The sequence below is a fragment of the Xyrauchen texanus genome, chromosome 1 (genome assembly GCF_025860055.1).
Source record: "Xyrauchen texanus isolate HMW12.3.18 chromosome 1, RBS_HiC_50CHRs, whole genome shotgun sequence".
Taxonomy (NCBI): Eukaryota; Metazoa; Chordata; class Actinopteri; order Cypriniformes; family Catostomidae; genus Xyrauchen; species Xyrauchen texanus.
The window spans coordinates 57631863-57649687 of record NC_068276.1 but is presented as its reverse complement, the minus strand read 5'-3'; the positions used below and the strand labels follow the sequence as shown (position 1 = coordinate 57649687).

General features: G+C 37.1%; 1 protein-coding gene across 1 annotated transcript; it reads left to right on the top strand.

Annotated features, from left to right (window-relative positions):
- Positions 1-4292: 4292 nt before the first annotated feature.
- Positions 4293-16509, top strand: zgc:153993 (uncharacterized protein LOC767645 homolog). The gene is made up of 6 exons (XM_052130308.1): positions 4293-4598; positions 7641-7689; positions 8645-8806; positions 9630-9762; positions 12685-12789; positions 15410-16509. Exons 1-6 carry the CDS (start codon positions 4532-4534, stop codon positions 15506-15508), a joined length of 615 nt encoding a protein of 204 aa, XP_051986268.1. The 5' UTR covers positions 4293-4531; the 3' UTR covers positions 15509-16509.
- Positions 16510-17825: the final 1316 nt, after the last annotated feature.

Genomic DNA, 17825 nt, shown 5'->3' with positions numbered 1-17825 from the left:
TTTGTGGCCATTAGCACAGAAAATAATTGGACTTTTCCTTCAATCTGTAAAAACAAAGTTGTGTTTATACTGATGCACTTACAATGGAAGTCAATTGGGCAAGACATTACACTATTCTACATTTTTCAACTGCTGAAATGACCATGTTAAGTGAATTAACTTTTAATTTACATTTAAGCAAGGGTGTGGATTTGGCTTGAACATTGGGAGGCTGCAGCATGAGGCATTTACATGTTTCCATTGATCATGGTATAAATCATTTGGGGGTTGTACTTGTGCTTGTTTTGATTATCCCCCCAGAAAACTCCACCCACAGAAATAATGTAAGCATGTAAACATAATTATGAGCTGCACATTTCTTCTTTACACGCTCACTTTGCCCCATAGGCTTCCATTTTAAATGCATTTCTGAGTTGAAATGTGTATCTGTGGTACAGAGAAGGGAAAATAGGTGTGTTTTATACATGATGTCCAAAATGAATCATGATCTGATGCCCTCATTCATATCAAACTGATCCCTTACGTAACCCACAAAAAAACGTATAAAATGCCATTTTATAAGATGCATATATTCACACAAATAGTGCATTTATGCTCATGTTTTAATGGAGCTGCATTTAGATTAGATTTTTTAACAATCAAATTATATAAGTTAAGGCATCAAATTGAACATAATGTAAAATCATGTTCTGTCTGCTATGGGTAAGATCTCGGCTTGACTGCAGAAATTGCTGGCCATTAATTAAATAAAGGACCAGAATCTAAACATTGTTGGTGCACTCTTCATGGGAAATATATCCATAACTCTCATCACCACAATCTGTAACAGCTCCATTAGCAAGTTCCCATACACTGACCACTTCCTCCTATCCCCCATACTGTCCTTCCTGTCACAATCTTAAATTAAACCAGGCTGGTGGATCAGCTTACACTCCATCACAAACAGTCAAATCGAAAGGCATGTAATGCTGCCTAGTTGTTCTTGGGATGGTCTGAATGTTTTCTCACAGCCTCCCTCAAGCCATCGAGAGAAAATGAGGGTCAGCTGGAGACTGCAGATCATTTGAAGACGAACGGTCTAAATCAAGAACAAAGAGAACATCATTTCCATGAACTGTCCGCAACATCCCCTCTCACAAATCTTGAGGACTATGATGGCCAAGAGAATCACCTCAAGGCAGTGATTGTAAATATGCGTGATGATAACTGTTATGGTTAAGGCAAAAGCCACCGTGGGACTGGGAAGACTGGAATTTTAGAGGGAGAGCCGGAGACTACATCCTGTGTGCCGGGGAGGATGTTTTTCTGTTAGTTGGGTGACAGAAAAAACTCAAATAATGACCTGTGTACTGGGCATCAGTAACCTCACTAACCTTGTCTGTGTGAACTGGCTAAACTTTTAATGACAAACTCAATTTATAACAACATAAATCAAAAGACACACACACACACAGAGGCCACGTGTGTTACTCTCTCGAACTGGTGTCCCAACTTCTCTTTATCGACTTCTCTTGCTCTCCCAATGCTTAGTTGACTGAGCACTAGCCGTGCACGGCCCACCCATGCTCTGCTCCTCATCACACTCCTCCCCTGCCCGATTCAGGCCAGGGCACCATCCGGACTGACCAACCCCCCATCTCTGGAGGGGAGATGCTGCCCTTCCAGCCATTCCGCCAGCCAGTGGTCCACCCGTCAGAAGCGTGGACACCATGACAGCGCATTCTTCCTTCTTCCCGGGTTTTGGCACCAATGTAATGGGTAGGGGATGAGCAAGGAGAAGGAGGAAACTGGCTGAGCAGTCAACAAATCTTTTAATGACAAACTCAATTTAAAACAGAAGACACACACAGCAGCCGCGTGCGTCTCTCTCTCTCTTGAACTGGCGTCTTTGGCTCCCCTTTATCTCACTCTCGCACTGATCAGTGCACCCTCACGGCCCAGCCACGTCCTCCTTCTCATCACTAATTTGCATTTGCCCATGCTCTACTACCAGTAGAAAGACTGAAGGGTGTCTGATATGAACATAATCGTACCAAATCGCGGAAGTGAACCGCTTGTGTTGACGTATAATTTGCGTCTTTGTAATCTTTCGATCGCAATTATCATGGTATAATGCATTTCCCCTAACTGCTTGTGTCTAAATACACCATCACATGGCATGGCAAGTTCTCGTGGTAAATCCAAAGAGACAAACTTTAATACTTCACTTACAACAGCGACGTCTTCTTGAGTTGTTACCTAGATACAGTGGTAAAATGCAGACTCTTATACTCACGTTGATGACATAATCGGACCGCAGTTCGGACCCAAAAAATATGATTTGAACAGAGACCAGCAGGGGGAGGGGGAGAAAACGAACTCGGGTTTGGTCCAAGCAATCGAACCAAGCAGGGTTGTCCAAAAGCTGCACATTCAGGTGTTAAACTTAAAGACCTTGTCCATCGCTGGCCAACATTAGAATGCATTTGCAATTTCATAACTAGACAGGTCTACATGAGATAAACTGTATAATTATAAATGACCGATTAGGTGATGTCCCGGTACTTGCACAGAGGACTTGCAAGAGCAAGTTGTGGACACAATGGCTTCTTTTCCTTCATCAGTTTTTTTTTTTTTTTTTACTTCCATTAGTTTAGTCCATTAGTTAGGCACACCTCTCCAGGCCTCTGCACTGAGTTGAGTGAAATGGTTAAGCCTACAACCTAAATGAATCCTAATGAATTGCTTATAACATTGCCAGCCCTGTTTAATAGATACTTAATACTTAAAGGTGCACTCAGTGAGTCGTCTTGGACTTATACTGACACCTAGGGGCCTGGATGCAGTATTGTTCAAACTCCACTTTTAAAGATGCCATTGTAGAAATTCACTAATCACTGTCTGCCATGATTCATTTAATCCATAAGTGAAAGTGTCCAATAACAGGGTGTTTACGGATTTAAGTATTATTCGCCTGGTCATGTGATCCTTACCACAGAGAGTTTAGCAGAGAAGGACCACCGCTATTAAAATGAATGGGAGAAACTGTATCGCCCAATGGCCAATGGATGTAGGAAAAGAAAGTCCAGCCATACAGCCAATAACATTTTAGATACCAACATTGTCTGCCAGTCAATTTGAGGATGTGCCAGTTTGAAAATGTTATAGATATTTTTTTAGAGTTATCTGAGCTAAAGAAACACAATTTATGATACCATTGTTGTCAGATTTTACTGATTTTACCAAACCTTCTTTCCCCATTTATGTAGATAGGAGCTGTTCTTTTATGCCTCTTGTTTACATTGATAATAGCTGCCCAGCCTGCCCGGGAGAGTTCCAAAGATGGCGGCAGAGTGGACTGACTTGCCTTGAAAAAGCTTGGTGCATGGTGGGGACCCTCTCAATGTAGAATAAAACAGCTTTTATAAGGTCACTGATATAACTGGGATCTTCATCTCATGTGAGTAGTCGTGATTTATGCATGTTTCAAAATCGCAATTCATTTCTTGAGAAGTAAAACTTCTTCTATGAGGATAAAATTACTGAGTGCATCTTTAAATGTTCAGTAAATGGAACAGATTCCTAGTTCACCAGTGGCTTGCAGGCTACTCATCCTTACAGGCGCCATATGGTTATGGCTAGGGTTAGGACATCCGTTGCCTCCCAGGCACAAACTGAGGCACCTTTGTACAACGGGCTTCACCAGTAGGGCGATTGGGTTCAGAATTATAGACATCAGCGACATCTTATGGTGTATATTGTGCAGAAGGCACAATCCCTCTGTTTGAGCCAAGATTAATCGGACTTAATTGATTTTTTAAAAACATTTTTTAACACTAACAGCATCTTAGTTGGTTCAGGCTGCTTGTGCAAAATGAATAAGACAATTTGATAGGCTATTAGATCTATGTAATTAAGGAATTAGGACGGTCCAATACCTTTACTGTAATATATGATTTAGATATATTTTCCCAAATCCTCTCCATTTATTCATAATTAACAACTTATTAATTAAATACAATATTATGATAAATAAATGCACTATTTGTGTGAACATACGCATCTTATAAAATTGCATTTTATACGTTTTTGTGGGTTACGTAAGGGATTAGATATGAATGAGGGCCTATCAGATCATGATTCATTTTGGACATCATGTATAAAATAGTTTTTAACAAATAATATATATATATAACAGCAATGGTGTGGGGAAAATACATTATAGTGGTTTTCCATGGCACAGCGAATCTGCCATTATGTTCGAATCGCAAAAAGTCAGCTCTCCATTTCCGCGTTATTTTCACTGTCATTGACTGAGTTCCTATGGATTGGTGGAGCTCTTGGTAAGCTCCTCGGCCACATTTACTCCCAGATCATGTTTTGGTCAGTCTAGATGTGCTATCGACGAGGACATATAAACCACAGGCATCGATCACCTCAACAGATTATGTTGTATTTTGTTTGCAACTGTGAATTTAGCGGATTCAGAAGTTGTTAGGCTGGTCCGGCTACTTGGCAAGCTTGAGTCGGCGAGTTTTTGCTTAATATAACCATGGCTGATGCGAACGACGGAGAGAGGACGGATGAAAACGAGTTCAAGGGGGCTACAGGTGGTGAAGGTAAGACAGTAAATTAGAGCGGCTTCAATAGGTTCTATTTCAAACTCTTTGCACGCCATTGTGACGTCACAACGAAGGACGACTTTGAATTCTCAGCTATACTAGTACGGAAAACTGCGTTTTCTTCTATGAATGTATGGGCTTTTAAAGGCTGAAATGACTACAATTCGGTCGAGATTAGTCCCGCAGGTTCATTGACTGATGTACACTGTTTTTGGCCTACAAACCCGTCTAGTAAAGTTTGATTTTAACAATTGTATAAGTTCCTCTGACGTCATCCTAAAGCACGTCTGACGTTTTTTTTTCTTTTGTCACTGTGGCTGTGGTCGGAATTGCATACTATCTTCATAAATCCAAATTCACTAATAACACACCCAACTTTATGGCTTTAGTGACTGAAGATAATACTAGATACTCTTTAAATAATAATAATAATAATAATAATAATAAAAAAGAATAAACATTTGTGAACTTTACAAAGTATTTATTTGAATTATATTTTTCTTATTTGCTTTATTTTGCTTATATGTTTACTTCCCCTGGGACTTTTTTATTTTTGTATTTTATTAGTGATGTTACACATTTCCTGCTGTATAATGCGTCACATTTTAATTTTACACACACACACACACACACACACACACACACACACACACACACACACACACACACACACACACACACACATATGTTGTGTTTACATATGTTGGACTTTCCATAGACATAATGGTTTTTATACTGTAAAAACTATATATTCTGTCCCCTACCCCTAAACCTAACCCCCACAGAAAACATTCTGCATTTTTACATTTTCAAAAAACATAATCTATGATTTATAAGCTGTTTTCCTTATGGGGACATTTGGTCCTCACAAAGTGATAAATACACACACACACACACACACACAATATGTATAATGCTAAGTTAATTGAATAAATCTAATAAAAATGGAATTGCATAGCATACTGTCATACTACTACTCCTATTTCTATTGTCGATAGTATGTATTGTGTGGACAGTATGAAAATTTCCCCCCATAAATGTGCAGAATACTAATGAGCCACAGTTTTTCACCAGGGCTTGGTATAAATATTTTTTAAATCCCATAATCAATCTTTTACTTTCACTTTGAAGTTTACAGTTGTAGTTCATTATGAAAATTAATATTTTCGTAGTCTACCAAGTTGAAGAAGGTTCCCTGTAGAATTTACAGCATTATCTGAGAATGTCTATCACATGTAGCCTAAGCAAAATGGACATTATAACTGAATTATACCCAAATGAATCAGAATAGTATCAGATCATATCAGAATTGAATCAAATCCTGAAATCTATAGTGATACCCAGCCCTATTTTTCACATATCTTTATTGACACCTCATTTAATCGGACCTCCGTTAGTAAACTGTGTTTACAGAACATTTTTATTTGAGATGCAAAATAACTGTTTTCATGACAATAACTGGATCTCACGTGATGCGGTCATGTGACAACAATGTTTGAAACTTAACTGTGAAATAACGCCTTCTGTTTCACTTACTATTTTTAGAAAACTAGTTAGCAGTATGCAGTGTGTACAGCACAGAATTCCCTTGCAATGATCGCCTGTGATAAGAGATTCTCATTGGTTATGGTAGGAATAGAATACTAGCTTAGTGATAACTGAACACTGCCTACTATATTTAAAAAGATTGTGAAATAGTATGTATATTCATCAAATACATTTCAAACAGCATGGCTGTCACATGACCGCATCAGGTTGCATGTGAGTGGTGTCCCGTTGTCATCTTGGAATCTGATTTACTTTGCATTTTCAATAGAAGCTTTTGTAAAAATGTCCTTTAACAGTTCACTCAGAAAATGAGTCAAAGAGATGTCAAAACTCGTGGCTGTAAGATATCAGGTTCATTAAAGGAACAGTTCACCCAAAAATAAAAATTCTTTCCATCATTTACTCACCATCATGCCAATCCAGGTGTGTGAATTTCTTTCTTCTGGTGAACAAAAACTTTTAGAAACAATATCTCTGCTCTGTTAGCCCATTCAATGCATGTGAATGGTGGCCAGAACTTTGAAGCTCAAAAAAGCACACAAAGGCAACATATAAGTAATCAATACAACTCCAGTGGTTTAACCCATCTCTTCAGAAGCAATATGATTGGTGTGGATGATAAACGAATCAATATTGAAGTGCTTTTTTAATATATATTCTCCTCCCTGCCCAGTAGGTGGCGATATGCGCAAAGAATGCAAATCACCCAAAACAAAAGAAGAACGTGAAAGTGGAGATTTATAGTAAAAAAAAAAAAGGACTTGAATTTTTATCTTTTTCTCACCTATCATATCGCTTCTAAAGACATGGATTAAACCACTGGAGTCGTATTTGTTTTTTTACTTTTATGCTGCCATTATATGCTTTTTGGAGCTTCAAAGTTCTGGCCACCTTTCACTTGCATTGGATGGACTAACAGAGCTGAGATATTTTTCTAAAAGTCTTTAATTGTGTTCAGCAGAAGGAAATCATACACATCTAGATTGGCATGAGGGTGAGTTAATGATGGAGAGAATTTTCTTTTTTGGGTGAACATACTTTAATCATACTGGTAGTGGAGCGCATTGCATTGTGCTTAGGTTGCACAGTATACATACTACATCCGAAATAGTAAGAACAGTATGTTAGTACACTATTCCAACAATAGCCCTAGTGTCTAACGTTGAATGGCATTCATTGATATAGCAGATATACCTTTAAAACAATACCACCAACTCTTGTGGGTTTGACAAGAACAGAGAATAAAGAGAAGTGAGAATACAAATGTGGAAATAGGGTTATTTGGCTACACCAAACAGAGTTTTAGACAGGAAGTCGTGCCCAGTAGAGGTCAGTGTTCACCACATTTTGGAAAATACATTAACAGACGCAGAAATGGAAAGACATCTGTCTGCACTTTTAGCGCACTTTCCTTTTAAATGTTGTGCAGTTATAAACATTTGTACATATGTACATATTCGCTCCATATTAAGCAGCTTTTCTTTATTTCAGATGTCATGGATGATGTGATCATTGAGCAAAGTGCAGTTCTACTAAGAGGGTAAACTGATGTAATCCTACTCATGTTATATGGATCCTGAATGTTTTATATGTCATTCCTGAGATTTAGCACTTTGGGAACTCTTTAACTTTTAACAAACTAATACGCTTGTGTGTCATTTAAAATGCTTCTTTTAAAAGGTGTACCAGACTTTCAGAAATATGTCATGCCAAGGCTCTTAAACTTTATTAATTATTACTTGACTATAATTGACAATTTACGCAGTGAAAAGAAAAGCACCAGGATGCTTAATCTTTGATAAGTCCAAGTTTCAGTTAATTGATTATTGAATATTGATATTACAATTTTCTTTTTAATTTTATCAGACAGAATGTTTTTAAAGTAAATTATAAATTTTTATTATTACCTAATTATGTTTATTCCAGTGGTTTCCCACCAAAAATTATGTCACTTCTAGGAGAATACTAGGGAAAGTAACACTGAGGACATGAGGAAAAACCTTTGATTACCAATTAAAAGAAGATGTATATTTCCAAATGTTTTTTATTTTTTATAACAAAACAAAAAAACACCTGTAATATTGCTTTTAAATTACCAGTTTTCCATTTTATTTAGTTTAGTTTGTCAAGTTAGTGCATAGCCACTGTAAAATCTGCTCAAACTAAAGTATAGAACATTTACATTTATGCATTTGGCAGACGCTTTTATCCAAAGCGACTTACAGTGCACTTATTACAGGGACAATCCCCCAGAGCAACCTGGAGTTAAGTGCCTTGCTCAAGGACACAATGATGGTGGCTGTAGGGTTAGAACCTGTGACCTTCTGATTAACAGCCCTGTGCTTTAGCCACTACGCCACCACCACTATTTTTTTCCCCAAATATTAAGACATGATAGGACATGAAAATATACTGCATAGAATCACATCACCCAGCTGTCAATCATTTTTCTCACTGTTACTCTGCTTTGGTTTTTCCCTGGGATTGAAATCAAGGTATGTTATTGAGCGCGCTACTGTAGAAGAACCAGGCATGCATATTAGCCATGAGGAACTTGGAGGAAGACCTCAGGAAGCAGATGATCCTCAAATCAAAGAGGTTGTAGATCAACTTTTGAGGATAGCAGATGAACTTAACAGGAATGCTGAGCTTCAACAGTAAGTTTTCACATTTATTTTATAATCAGTCCTTCTATAAATATGGGTCACTAATTATGAGAAAGTAATTAAAATTGTCCCCACACTAGAATAGCACAAGTATTAGAAGTGAACGACAACGTAGATTCGTCCAAGCCCTGAAAGTGTGAGAATGTTACATATTTACTTAGCAAATTGTAATAATTGATCAATGTGACAAGGAGGAGGGCGTGTCCGGGCTGTGAGGATGCACGCCCGGTGCCGAGTTGCCTAATCAGTGGGAGAGAGATAAAGAGCCGGGGTTGCAAGAGAGGGAGGGAGAGGGAGAGAGAGAGAGAGAGAGAGAGAGAGAGAGATGCACGCAGCCACTTCGTGTGTTGTTATGTGTCAGTTCCTTTGTATCATACGTTGACTGCTCAGCCAGTTCCCACCCAGATTGTGTGTGTGTGTGTGTGTGTGTGTGTGTGTGTGTGTGTGTGCGTGCGTGCGTGCGTGCGTTTTTTCTATACAGTGAATGGTGGCAACATTTTCATTTAATCATTCATTAGAGCAACATTTATTACAAAAGTAAAACTTTGAACCACATACATTTTAGATTAAAAAAAAATATTTGTTTATGTATTAATAATGTGACTGTGGTTTACATGTAGAAGACATACCAAATAGCTTATGTCTCATGCTTTTTTCCTTCTATAATGTGTATTTTAAGAGAAGAAAGTAACAGACACTGGTTATGAAACAGTTTCAGTTCTATTTTTCATTTTGTCACAACTTAATTTTAGCAAATGATTGTCAGTTGATTGCATATATTGCATGACATATAAAATGCTTTATTCCTTTACAGTCTCATTAACACTGTGGAGGCTAACTGCGCTCAGGATGTCTTCATGACAGTGGCCAGGAGCATCTTTGAAGATGGCATTAACTGGGGACGTGTGGTGGCTCTGTTTCACCTCGCATATAGGCTTATTTACAAGGTAAAAAAAAAAGTTTATTTAATGGCCTCTAAAGGAATTCAGACTCCTAAAAGCCACACTTAATGCATAAATTGCACTACATATCGAAATAGCAAACCAAAAATGGCTAATGTTCTTTGTTAATGTGATGAACTGAACCTGTGGACACATGTGTAAATTTGAGGGGGACTGACTTCATACATCCACTAAAAATCACCATGACACTACTTGTTTAAAGGAATATTCCAGGTTTAATATAAGTTAAAGGGGTAGTTCACCCAAAAATGAAAATTCTCATCATTTACTCACCCTCATGCCATCCCAGGTGTGTATGACTTCTGCAGAACACAAACAAAGATTTTTAGAAGAATTTCTCAGCTCTGTAGGCCCTTACAATGGGTGCCAAAATTTTTACGCATATAAATGTTTTAATCTATATCTTCAGACGCTATATGATTGGTGTGGGTGAGAAACGGTTCAATATTAAAGTAATTTTTTATCTGCCCAGTAGGTGGTGATATGCATAAAGGATGTGATTCACCAAAAACACAAGAATGGGAAAGTGGAGATTGGGAGTTGGGAGGATAATTTACAGTAATAAATGTCTTAAATATTGATCACACCTATCATATGGCTTCTGAAGACATGGATTTAACCACTGGAGTGGATAAATTTGATGCTGCTTTATGTGATTTAAGTTTTTTCATTTGCATTGTAATGACCCACAGAGCTGAGATATTCTTCTAAAAATCTTTGTTTGTGTTCTGCAATAGAAAGAAAGTCACACACATCTGGGATGGCATAAGTGTGAGCAAATAATGAGAATTTGTATTTTTGTTTGAACTAGACCTTAAAGCTCAATTGACAGCATTTGGGCATCATGTTGATTGCCAAAGACAATAATTTTGGCTCGTCCCTCGTTTATTTTAAAATGAGCAAAAATAGCGTTTACAGTAAGGCACCTTCATTGGAAGTGAATGGCGTCAGTCCAAAAACATTAAAACACACATTGTTTCAAAAGCATGGTCACAAGATGTTAATGTTTATATGTGTAAACATAATTTTAGTGTCATAAAATCTGGGATTTACCAACATTAAAGAATGTACTAGATCACGGGGTTTACTTGTGTTGCGTTGTCATGACAGCAAAGTTGTAATATTGAATTTAACTTTACACTAATAAGGTTAGTGAGCAATTTATTTATATTTTTTACACTAAAATCATGTTAACACGTATAATGTTTACGTCTTGAGGCTATACTTTTGAAACAAATGTGTATTTTAATGTTTTTGGACTGGCGCCATTCACTTCCAATGAAGGTGCCTTACTGTAAACACTATTTTTGCTCATTTTAAAATAAAAGAGGGACGAGTCAAAATTATTTTCTGTGGCAATCAACATAATGCCCAAATGCTGTCAATTGAGCTTAAAGGAATAGTTCACCCAAAAATAAAAATTTGCATAATTTACTTACACTTATCCATCCCAGATGTGTATGACTTTCTTTCTTCTGCAGAACACAAACAAATATTTTTAGAAGAATATCTCAGCTCTGTAGGTCATTACAATGTAAGTGAAAAAATCACATGAAGGAAACATAAAAGTAATCCATTAGACTCCAGTGGTTAAATACATGACTTCAGAAGTGATATGATAGGTGTGGGTGAGAAACAGATCAATGTTTCAGTAATTTATTACTATAAATTATCCTCCCTACTCAATCTCCACTTTACTTTCCCATTCTTGTGTTTTTTGAGAATCACATTCTTTATGTATCTCACCACCTACTGGGCAGTTAGAAAAAAAATGACTTTAATATGGATTCGTTTCTCACCCACATCAATCTTATAGCTTTTGAAGATATAGATTAAAACACTGGAGTCATATGGATTACTTTTATGATGCCTTTGTATGTGTAAAGCTGTAACATCCTTTCTTTTATATATATATATGTATATATATATATATATGTATATGTGTATACAGTACTGTGCAAATGTTTTAGGCACTTGTGAAAAATGTTGCACGGTGAGGATGTCTTCAAAAATAATGTCATAAATAGTTTTCATTTATCAATTAACATCATGTAAAGTCCAGTAAACATAAAAAAAAAAAAAAGTAAACCAATATTCAGTGTGACAACTTTTGACCTTAAACGTACCAATTCTCCTAGGTACACCTGGATACAGTTTTTCTTTGTTGTTGGCAGATATGATGTTTCAAGCTTCTTGGAGAATTCACCACAGTTCTTCTGTCTATTTAGTCCAATTGCTTCTGTCTCTTCATGTAATCCCAGACTGACTCAATGATGAGATCCGGGCTCTGTGGAGGCCCTGTTGAAATCTAAAATGTATATTTCCTACTGATACACTAAAAGCAGAATATATCGATTACGTTTAAAGACAAATGTTTTTGTGAAAAATGAAAGGGGCCTAAGAGTTTTGCACAGGACTGTGTTGTTAATAGACTATGGGACGAGTCTAAAAATGTTTTGCGATAATCAACATTATGCCTCAAATGCTCATCTTGCATTGAACCTGGAACATTCCTTTAAAAGTAATCACAAAAATGCTGAAATAAATCTTCACATCATTTGTTTGCAGATGTAATTTGATTTGATATTTTGCTTTCTACTGAAATGATCTTTGTACATTTTGTGGGCTTGAGTGTTATTTTTTGGGGCCACAGCACATAACAAATGTAAATGAGAAATTTAGAATAAATGTATTAATCTGTAATTGATTATGACTGAAAATGTGCCTGTTTTTCCATGAGGAGGAACAAGAAAGTTTCTTTCTATGACAACTACATCACAGCAAACTCTTAATGAATGCTGCTTTGATGTACCATTACAATTGCTGCATAATGCTGATCTTGGAAACTTAACTTCAGTTATTTATAAGAATCCTGTTTAAGACCATTTTTACCTTTCATTCCTTAAGGCACTGACTCAGAACCACTTGGATATTGTCAAGAGGATCATTAGCTGGGTTTTACAGTTTATCAGGGAAAACATTTCTGCCTGGATCAGACAGCAAGGAGGATGGGTAAGTTGCTGTATTTTGGTTATGTGTGTGCATGAATGGTGTCTGCCCACCCAAGTGGAGCCACACAGGTCGAGCCAGACATGGGCCACCACACACAGAGACGCACCCACTCGAGCCAGGAAGTGCATAGGCACAAACCCAGACACATCCCGTCTAGGAATACAGACACAAAAACCCACTGACCCACAATGGTACATAGCCATACATACACATTTGTTGTAGTTAACATCGTGTTTAACAGATACAGTGTGCATCCATTCGCTGTTGTCTAGGCCTAGCTGTTAAACATAATGAGTTTTTATATTACTCATAAACACACGTGTGCTTGAGAAAATGCTTCTATTTTGCAATGCGTTTTACATTTTTCAAAACCCTGAAACTTTCTGTTTATTGCAATGTGAATACCACGGTACATTTCTAAAATAATCAGCTGATGCTGTTGTTAACATGTAATAAAATATGATGAGTCATTTGTAAGACATTATTATACTTGAGGAAGATGCCGTTTGCATGTGTGCTGCAGAGGCAGTGCTGGCTGCATTTCCTGGGGCCACTCAAGTTTAATCGCACACATATGATCATAAAGGAAGCGGTATGTGGGCTTCTGGGTTCAGACTTCAAACACTCATGAAGCGTTATGGAGCATACTGTGGCCCCGAGAACAGGAATATAGTGAACATGTGACGGTATTTACGGTCCACTAAGCAGCATGAGCCTGAAGTGTGCAAACCCAGGTGATGCCTGTACATTTGACCCTTATTTCGGAAACTTTAAGGAAGATCAGGTACCTGCCGTTTCTAGTAGTTTAGGGGACTACAAGGCTTGGGAATGTTCCACCCATTTTAATGGAATAGTAAACCTAAGTAGCTTTGTGTGAGAAACCGACCGACATGCAAGTCATTGTTTTATTGAAGGGATAGTTCACCCAAAAATTTAAGTGAATGGTGATCAGAACTTTGAAGGCCCAAAAGGCAGTATAAACAAAATCCATAAGACTCCATTGGTGAAATTCCTGTCTACTGAAAGGATATGATAGGTGTGGGTTAAAAACAATATTCAAGTCATTTTCTAACTGTAAATCTACATTTTCATTTTCACTTTGATTCTGGTGTGGAAGTGCCACCTACTGGTTGGGGCTGGTCAAAGGTGGAGATTTATAATAAAAAAGTACTTACCCATCCCAGATGTGTGTGACTTTCTTTTCATGCAGAACACAAAGATTTTTAGAAGAATATTTCAGCTCCGTAGGTCCATTCAATGCTAGAGAATACGTAACAAAACCTCTCCAAAAAGAACATAAATGCAGCATAAATGAAAACCAAAAACTCAGTCATGCCAACTTTTGATCTACTTTACATCAAGTTTCCGTGATTTACACCCATGGTTTGCAGGTGCTCCATTGTGGGGGGTTGTCCCCTTTTTCTCCCCAATTTGGAATGCCCAATTCCCAATGCACTCTATGTCCTTGTGGTGGTGTAGTGACTCACCTCAATCCAGGTGGTGGAGGACGAATCTCAGTTGCCTCCTGAGTTGCGTCTGAGGCCATCAATCAAATCCGCGCATCTTATCACGTGGCTTGTTGAACGCGTTACCACGGAGACGTAGCGCATGTGGAGGCTCACGCTATTCTCCATGGCATCCACACACAACTCATCACGCACCCCACTGAGAGCGAGAACCACATTATAGCGACCACGAGGAGGTTATCCCAACGTGACTCACACTAGCAACCTGGCCAGTCGGTTGCTTAGGAGACCTGGCTGGAGTCAATCAGCACGCCCTTACATATTTGTAATCAACATTATGCCACAAATGCTTTCAATAGAGTTTAACGTGAATTAAACCCAAAACCTTTCCTTGTAAGAATAAATATCTATGAATTGATGTCAAGTCTCATAGCAGTCCTGGTTTTGGTCTACTTTGGTCTGCCAATGTCTGCTATGAGTGCTTTTTTTTAACTCCAAAGCTTGAACAAAACTTTTGTCCCATGATAGATATGCAGAAAAGTACCCCAAAACTCCATTAGTGTTCCACTTACTGATATGCTCAGACATCTCTAGTGTTAGCGTGTTGTGGAAGTGAATTGTGCTTGACCCACTCCCACAAACCCCTTTCCCACCCACTACCCTCCTATCATTTACATGTTTTCACGCCCATTTCATGTGAAGGATTGGTACTGAACTGGGGGGGGGGGGTTCTTAATACTTTAATAGTAATGTTGTTTTTAGTTAAGATATACATATTACTCTATATGGGCTTCATTTGTCAGATATTATGCTTGCATATTTGATAGGTGTTATTCACAGTCTCAAACTTTGTGTCCCATTGCAATATTCAGTGTTTCAGGCCTACTGTGTTCACATTTTGTCGGGATTACTGTAATTACTAGATGATGACTCGTAGATACTACTCTGCTTTGTTCACATCCTCGGGATCACAATTTATGTTTCATAACAATGCTTATAAATGTTTAGGATGGTCAAGTCAGTGCTTTTGTAAAATTCAGAGTTTCCAATTTGTAATCCGAGTTTGATGGAGATGTGAATATTTGCGCATTACGGTAATCCCAACATAATGAGTTGTGAACGTACTATAATACTTGCCTTGTTCTGTGTTGCAGCAAGGTGTTAGCCATAGGATGTCAAGATGGCGCACTGTGTCCTGCATCGCTGCGGTGGCGTTCATCGTAGCTGCCGTTTACTGGAGAAGAACTCGCTAAGAACAAATGAAAGTCATGACGTGCCAGTTTGCGAAACTCGTGTCAAAAGCAATACAATGTGTAATCATGAGAACCAATCATGTGGCATATAGCTTTGCTATGTAAATGACGGTTTAAAGGCTTAAAGTCGTGTAACTGGTAAAGGAAACAGCCACTGCGATACAGTAATCCTTTATTTGATTTTTTTTTTTTTTTAGGTGCAAAAAAAAATGCAATCGAGTGAAGGAACAACTTTCACCTTGATTTATTTATTTGCAGGGATGTGTTGCTTTACGTAAAGATTTTTAAAGACACCGCACTTTTCTCCATCAGTGCCTTTTAACTGTAAGGAGTTTTACAGTTTTACATATCAACTTTTTAATGTGCCACGAGATTTACCAGCCCTACCTCCAATCAGCTAAATATCTTGGACCAAATGTTTACTGTCAAGTTTTTAAATGATCTTATAGGGCATACAAAAGTAGTCAAATGCAATATATTAGACCTGCTTAAAAAGGTTAAACCACAATACATTTATATTATGCAGTTGAATAAATGACTGAAAAGGATAAAACGTAATGAATATGAACACTTCTTGCATACCTTGAAATAAAAATGATGAAATACTGTTTCTTATATACTGTGTTTTATTTTATTACAGTATACAGTGTATGTATGCATGTATGTGTGTGTATATATATATATATATATATATATATAACCTGCTGAAAAAAAAGGTACGAATAAAATCAGGGTTACAGTGCGGCATTTACAATTAATAAACTTAAACATTTGTAATAATAATAAAATAATGGTTTGATGTAAGGAATACACAGCACATGTGTAGCCTCATGGAGTTCATCACATTAACCATGGACAAGTGTCCAAATAAGTCTTCATTTTGAACATCGTATCCATTGGTTTAGCATCTGAAACCCATCAAATGTATTTCTAAAATGTTGAATAGAAAAATAGAAATGTTTTGTTTGAAGCATAATTGTGCAATCTGTCTTTAAAATAAATGCCCCTTATTTTAAAATGTTGTTCTCTAATGCATTCATACTTTTTAAGTGCGGCTTAAGTATACAAATATTTTTGTGGGCAACTGTAGTTTGTATTTCTCAGATTCTGCTGTGTATCTTATGACTTATTAACACCTGTTCAAAACGTATATGTTAAATTAATGGTTACATGAGATCATGTTTTAACTCGCTCTTTGGTATTCGGCTTACTATAGTCTTAGCATACACATTTGAATCATTTTAAAATCAGAGCATATTCAGATGGACTAGCCGATAGTGTTACAACTCAGATAAAAACCTTTATCTTTATTACAAATTCAAAAATGCCAAATCAATTACATGCCGTGAACACCACAATGCACACCAGACGTAGTGTGTGAAAATCAGTGACAGTAATCCATTGAAAAGATGTTCTGTGAAATTCCTCCAATCAGATTACAGAACACAGATTTAAAGCATTTATTCAGTCATAAAAAACACAAAAAAATTAACATTCATGTCCATTTTTTACAAATTCAGTGTTATTTCCTGCTTACTTGGTGAATCTTACAAAGCCATTTTTAGCCCCAAAATATAAATAAAAAACTTTTATTAATTTAGGACCATGTATTTTTTGCTATGTGACATTATTTTGATGCCAATTAAGTATTAAATACAGATATATTATTATTGTTATTATTATGATTATTATTAATAAAATCTGTATTAATTAAAGGCAGTACAACAAATACTACCATGATATATAAATACTTTAGGTTTAATTTTATTTATGCAACACATAACTACTTCTTATTTTGTTATTTGGGTTTTGTGGAGAAATATAATATGTTCCTGACAAGCTTTGACCCATCAAAATATGATAGTGAGACTTGGGTGTTGTTTACAGAAACATTCTCTCTCGAATTATACGTTTTGTTTTGACAGTTAATTCTGCTGTTTATTACTAAATATTACACAACTTCATAACTGTTCCTTTGCTGCTCAGGATTTACGTCAATACTTCCGAGAATCCACCATAGTGGCTTTGAACTCAGTGACACCCTAGGCATTTCAAGGTGATTGTAAGCAGCAGGCCAGTGCTTGTGTTAACTCCACTGCTAGAGAACACTGCAGACTGGATCGCCAGCGTGACAGTGAGCGAAGTTTTCAGACCTCCTATTTCACATGTCGTTATGATCTTTGCCTGCTGTAAACATTGTATGATCAGCTGGATTGTTTCAGAAGCTAGACACGGTAAACAAAGTTAAAAGTTTAGGTAAAACTAAAAGTTAAAAGCCCCTTGTCTTGATGTGATGCCTGATGGACATACAGCATAA

Coding starts and splice junctions, on each gene's coding strand:
- zgc:153993 (XM_052130308.1), top strand. CDS start 4,532: ATGGCTGATGCGAACGACGGAGAGAGGACGGATGAAAACGAGTTCAAG. Junction 7,690..8,644: donor AGTGCAGTTCTACTAAGAGG/GTAAACTGATGT, acceptor ATTGAAATCAAG/GTATGTTATTGAGCGCGCTA. Junction 9,763..12,684: donor CATATAGGCTTATTTACAAG/GTAAAAAAAAAA, acceptor TCATTCCTTAAG/GCACTGACTCAGAACCACTT.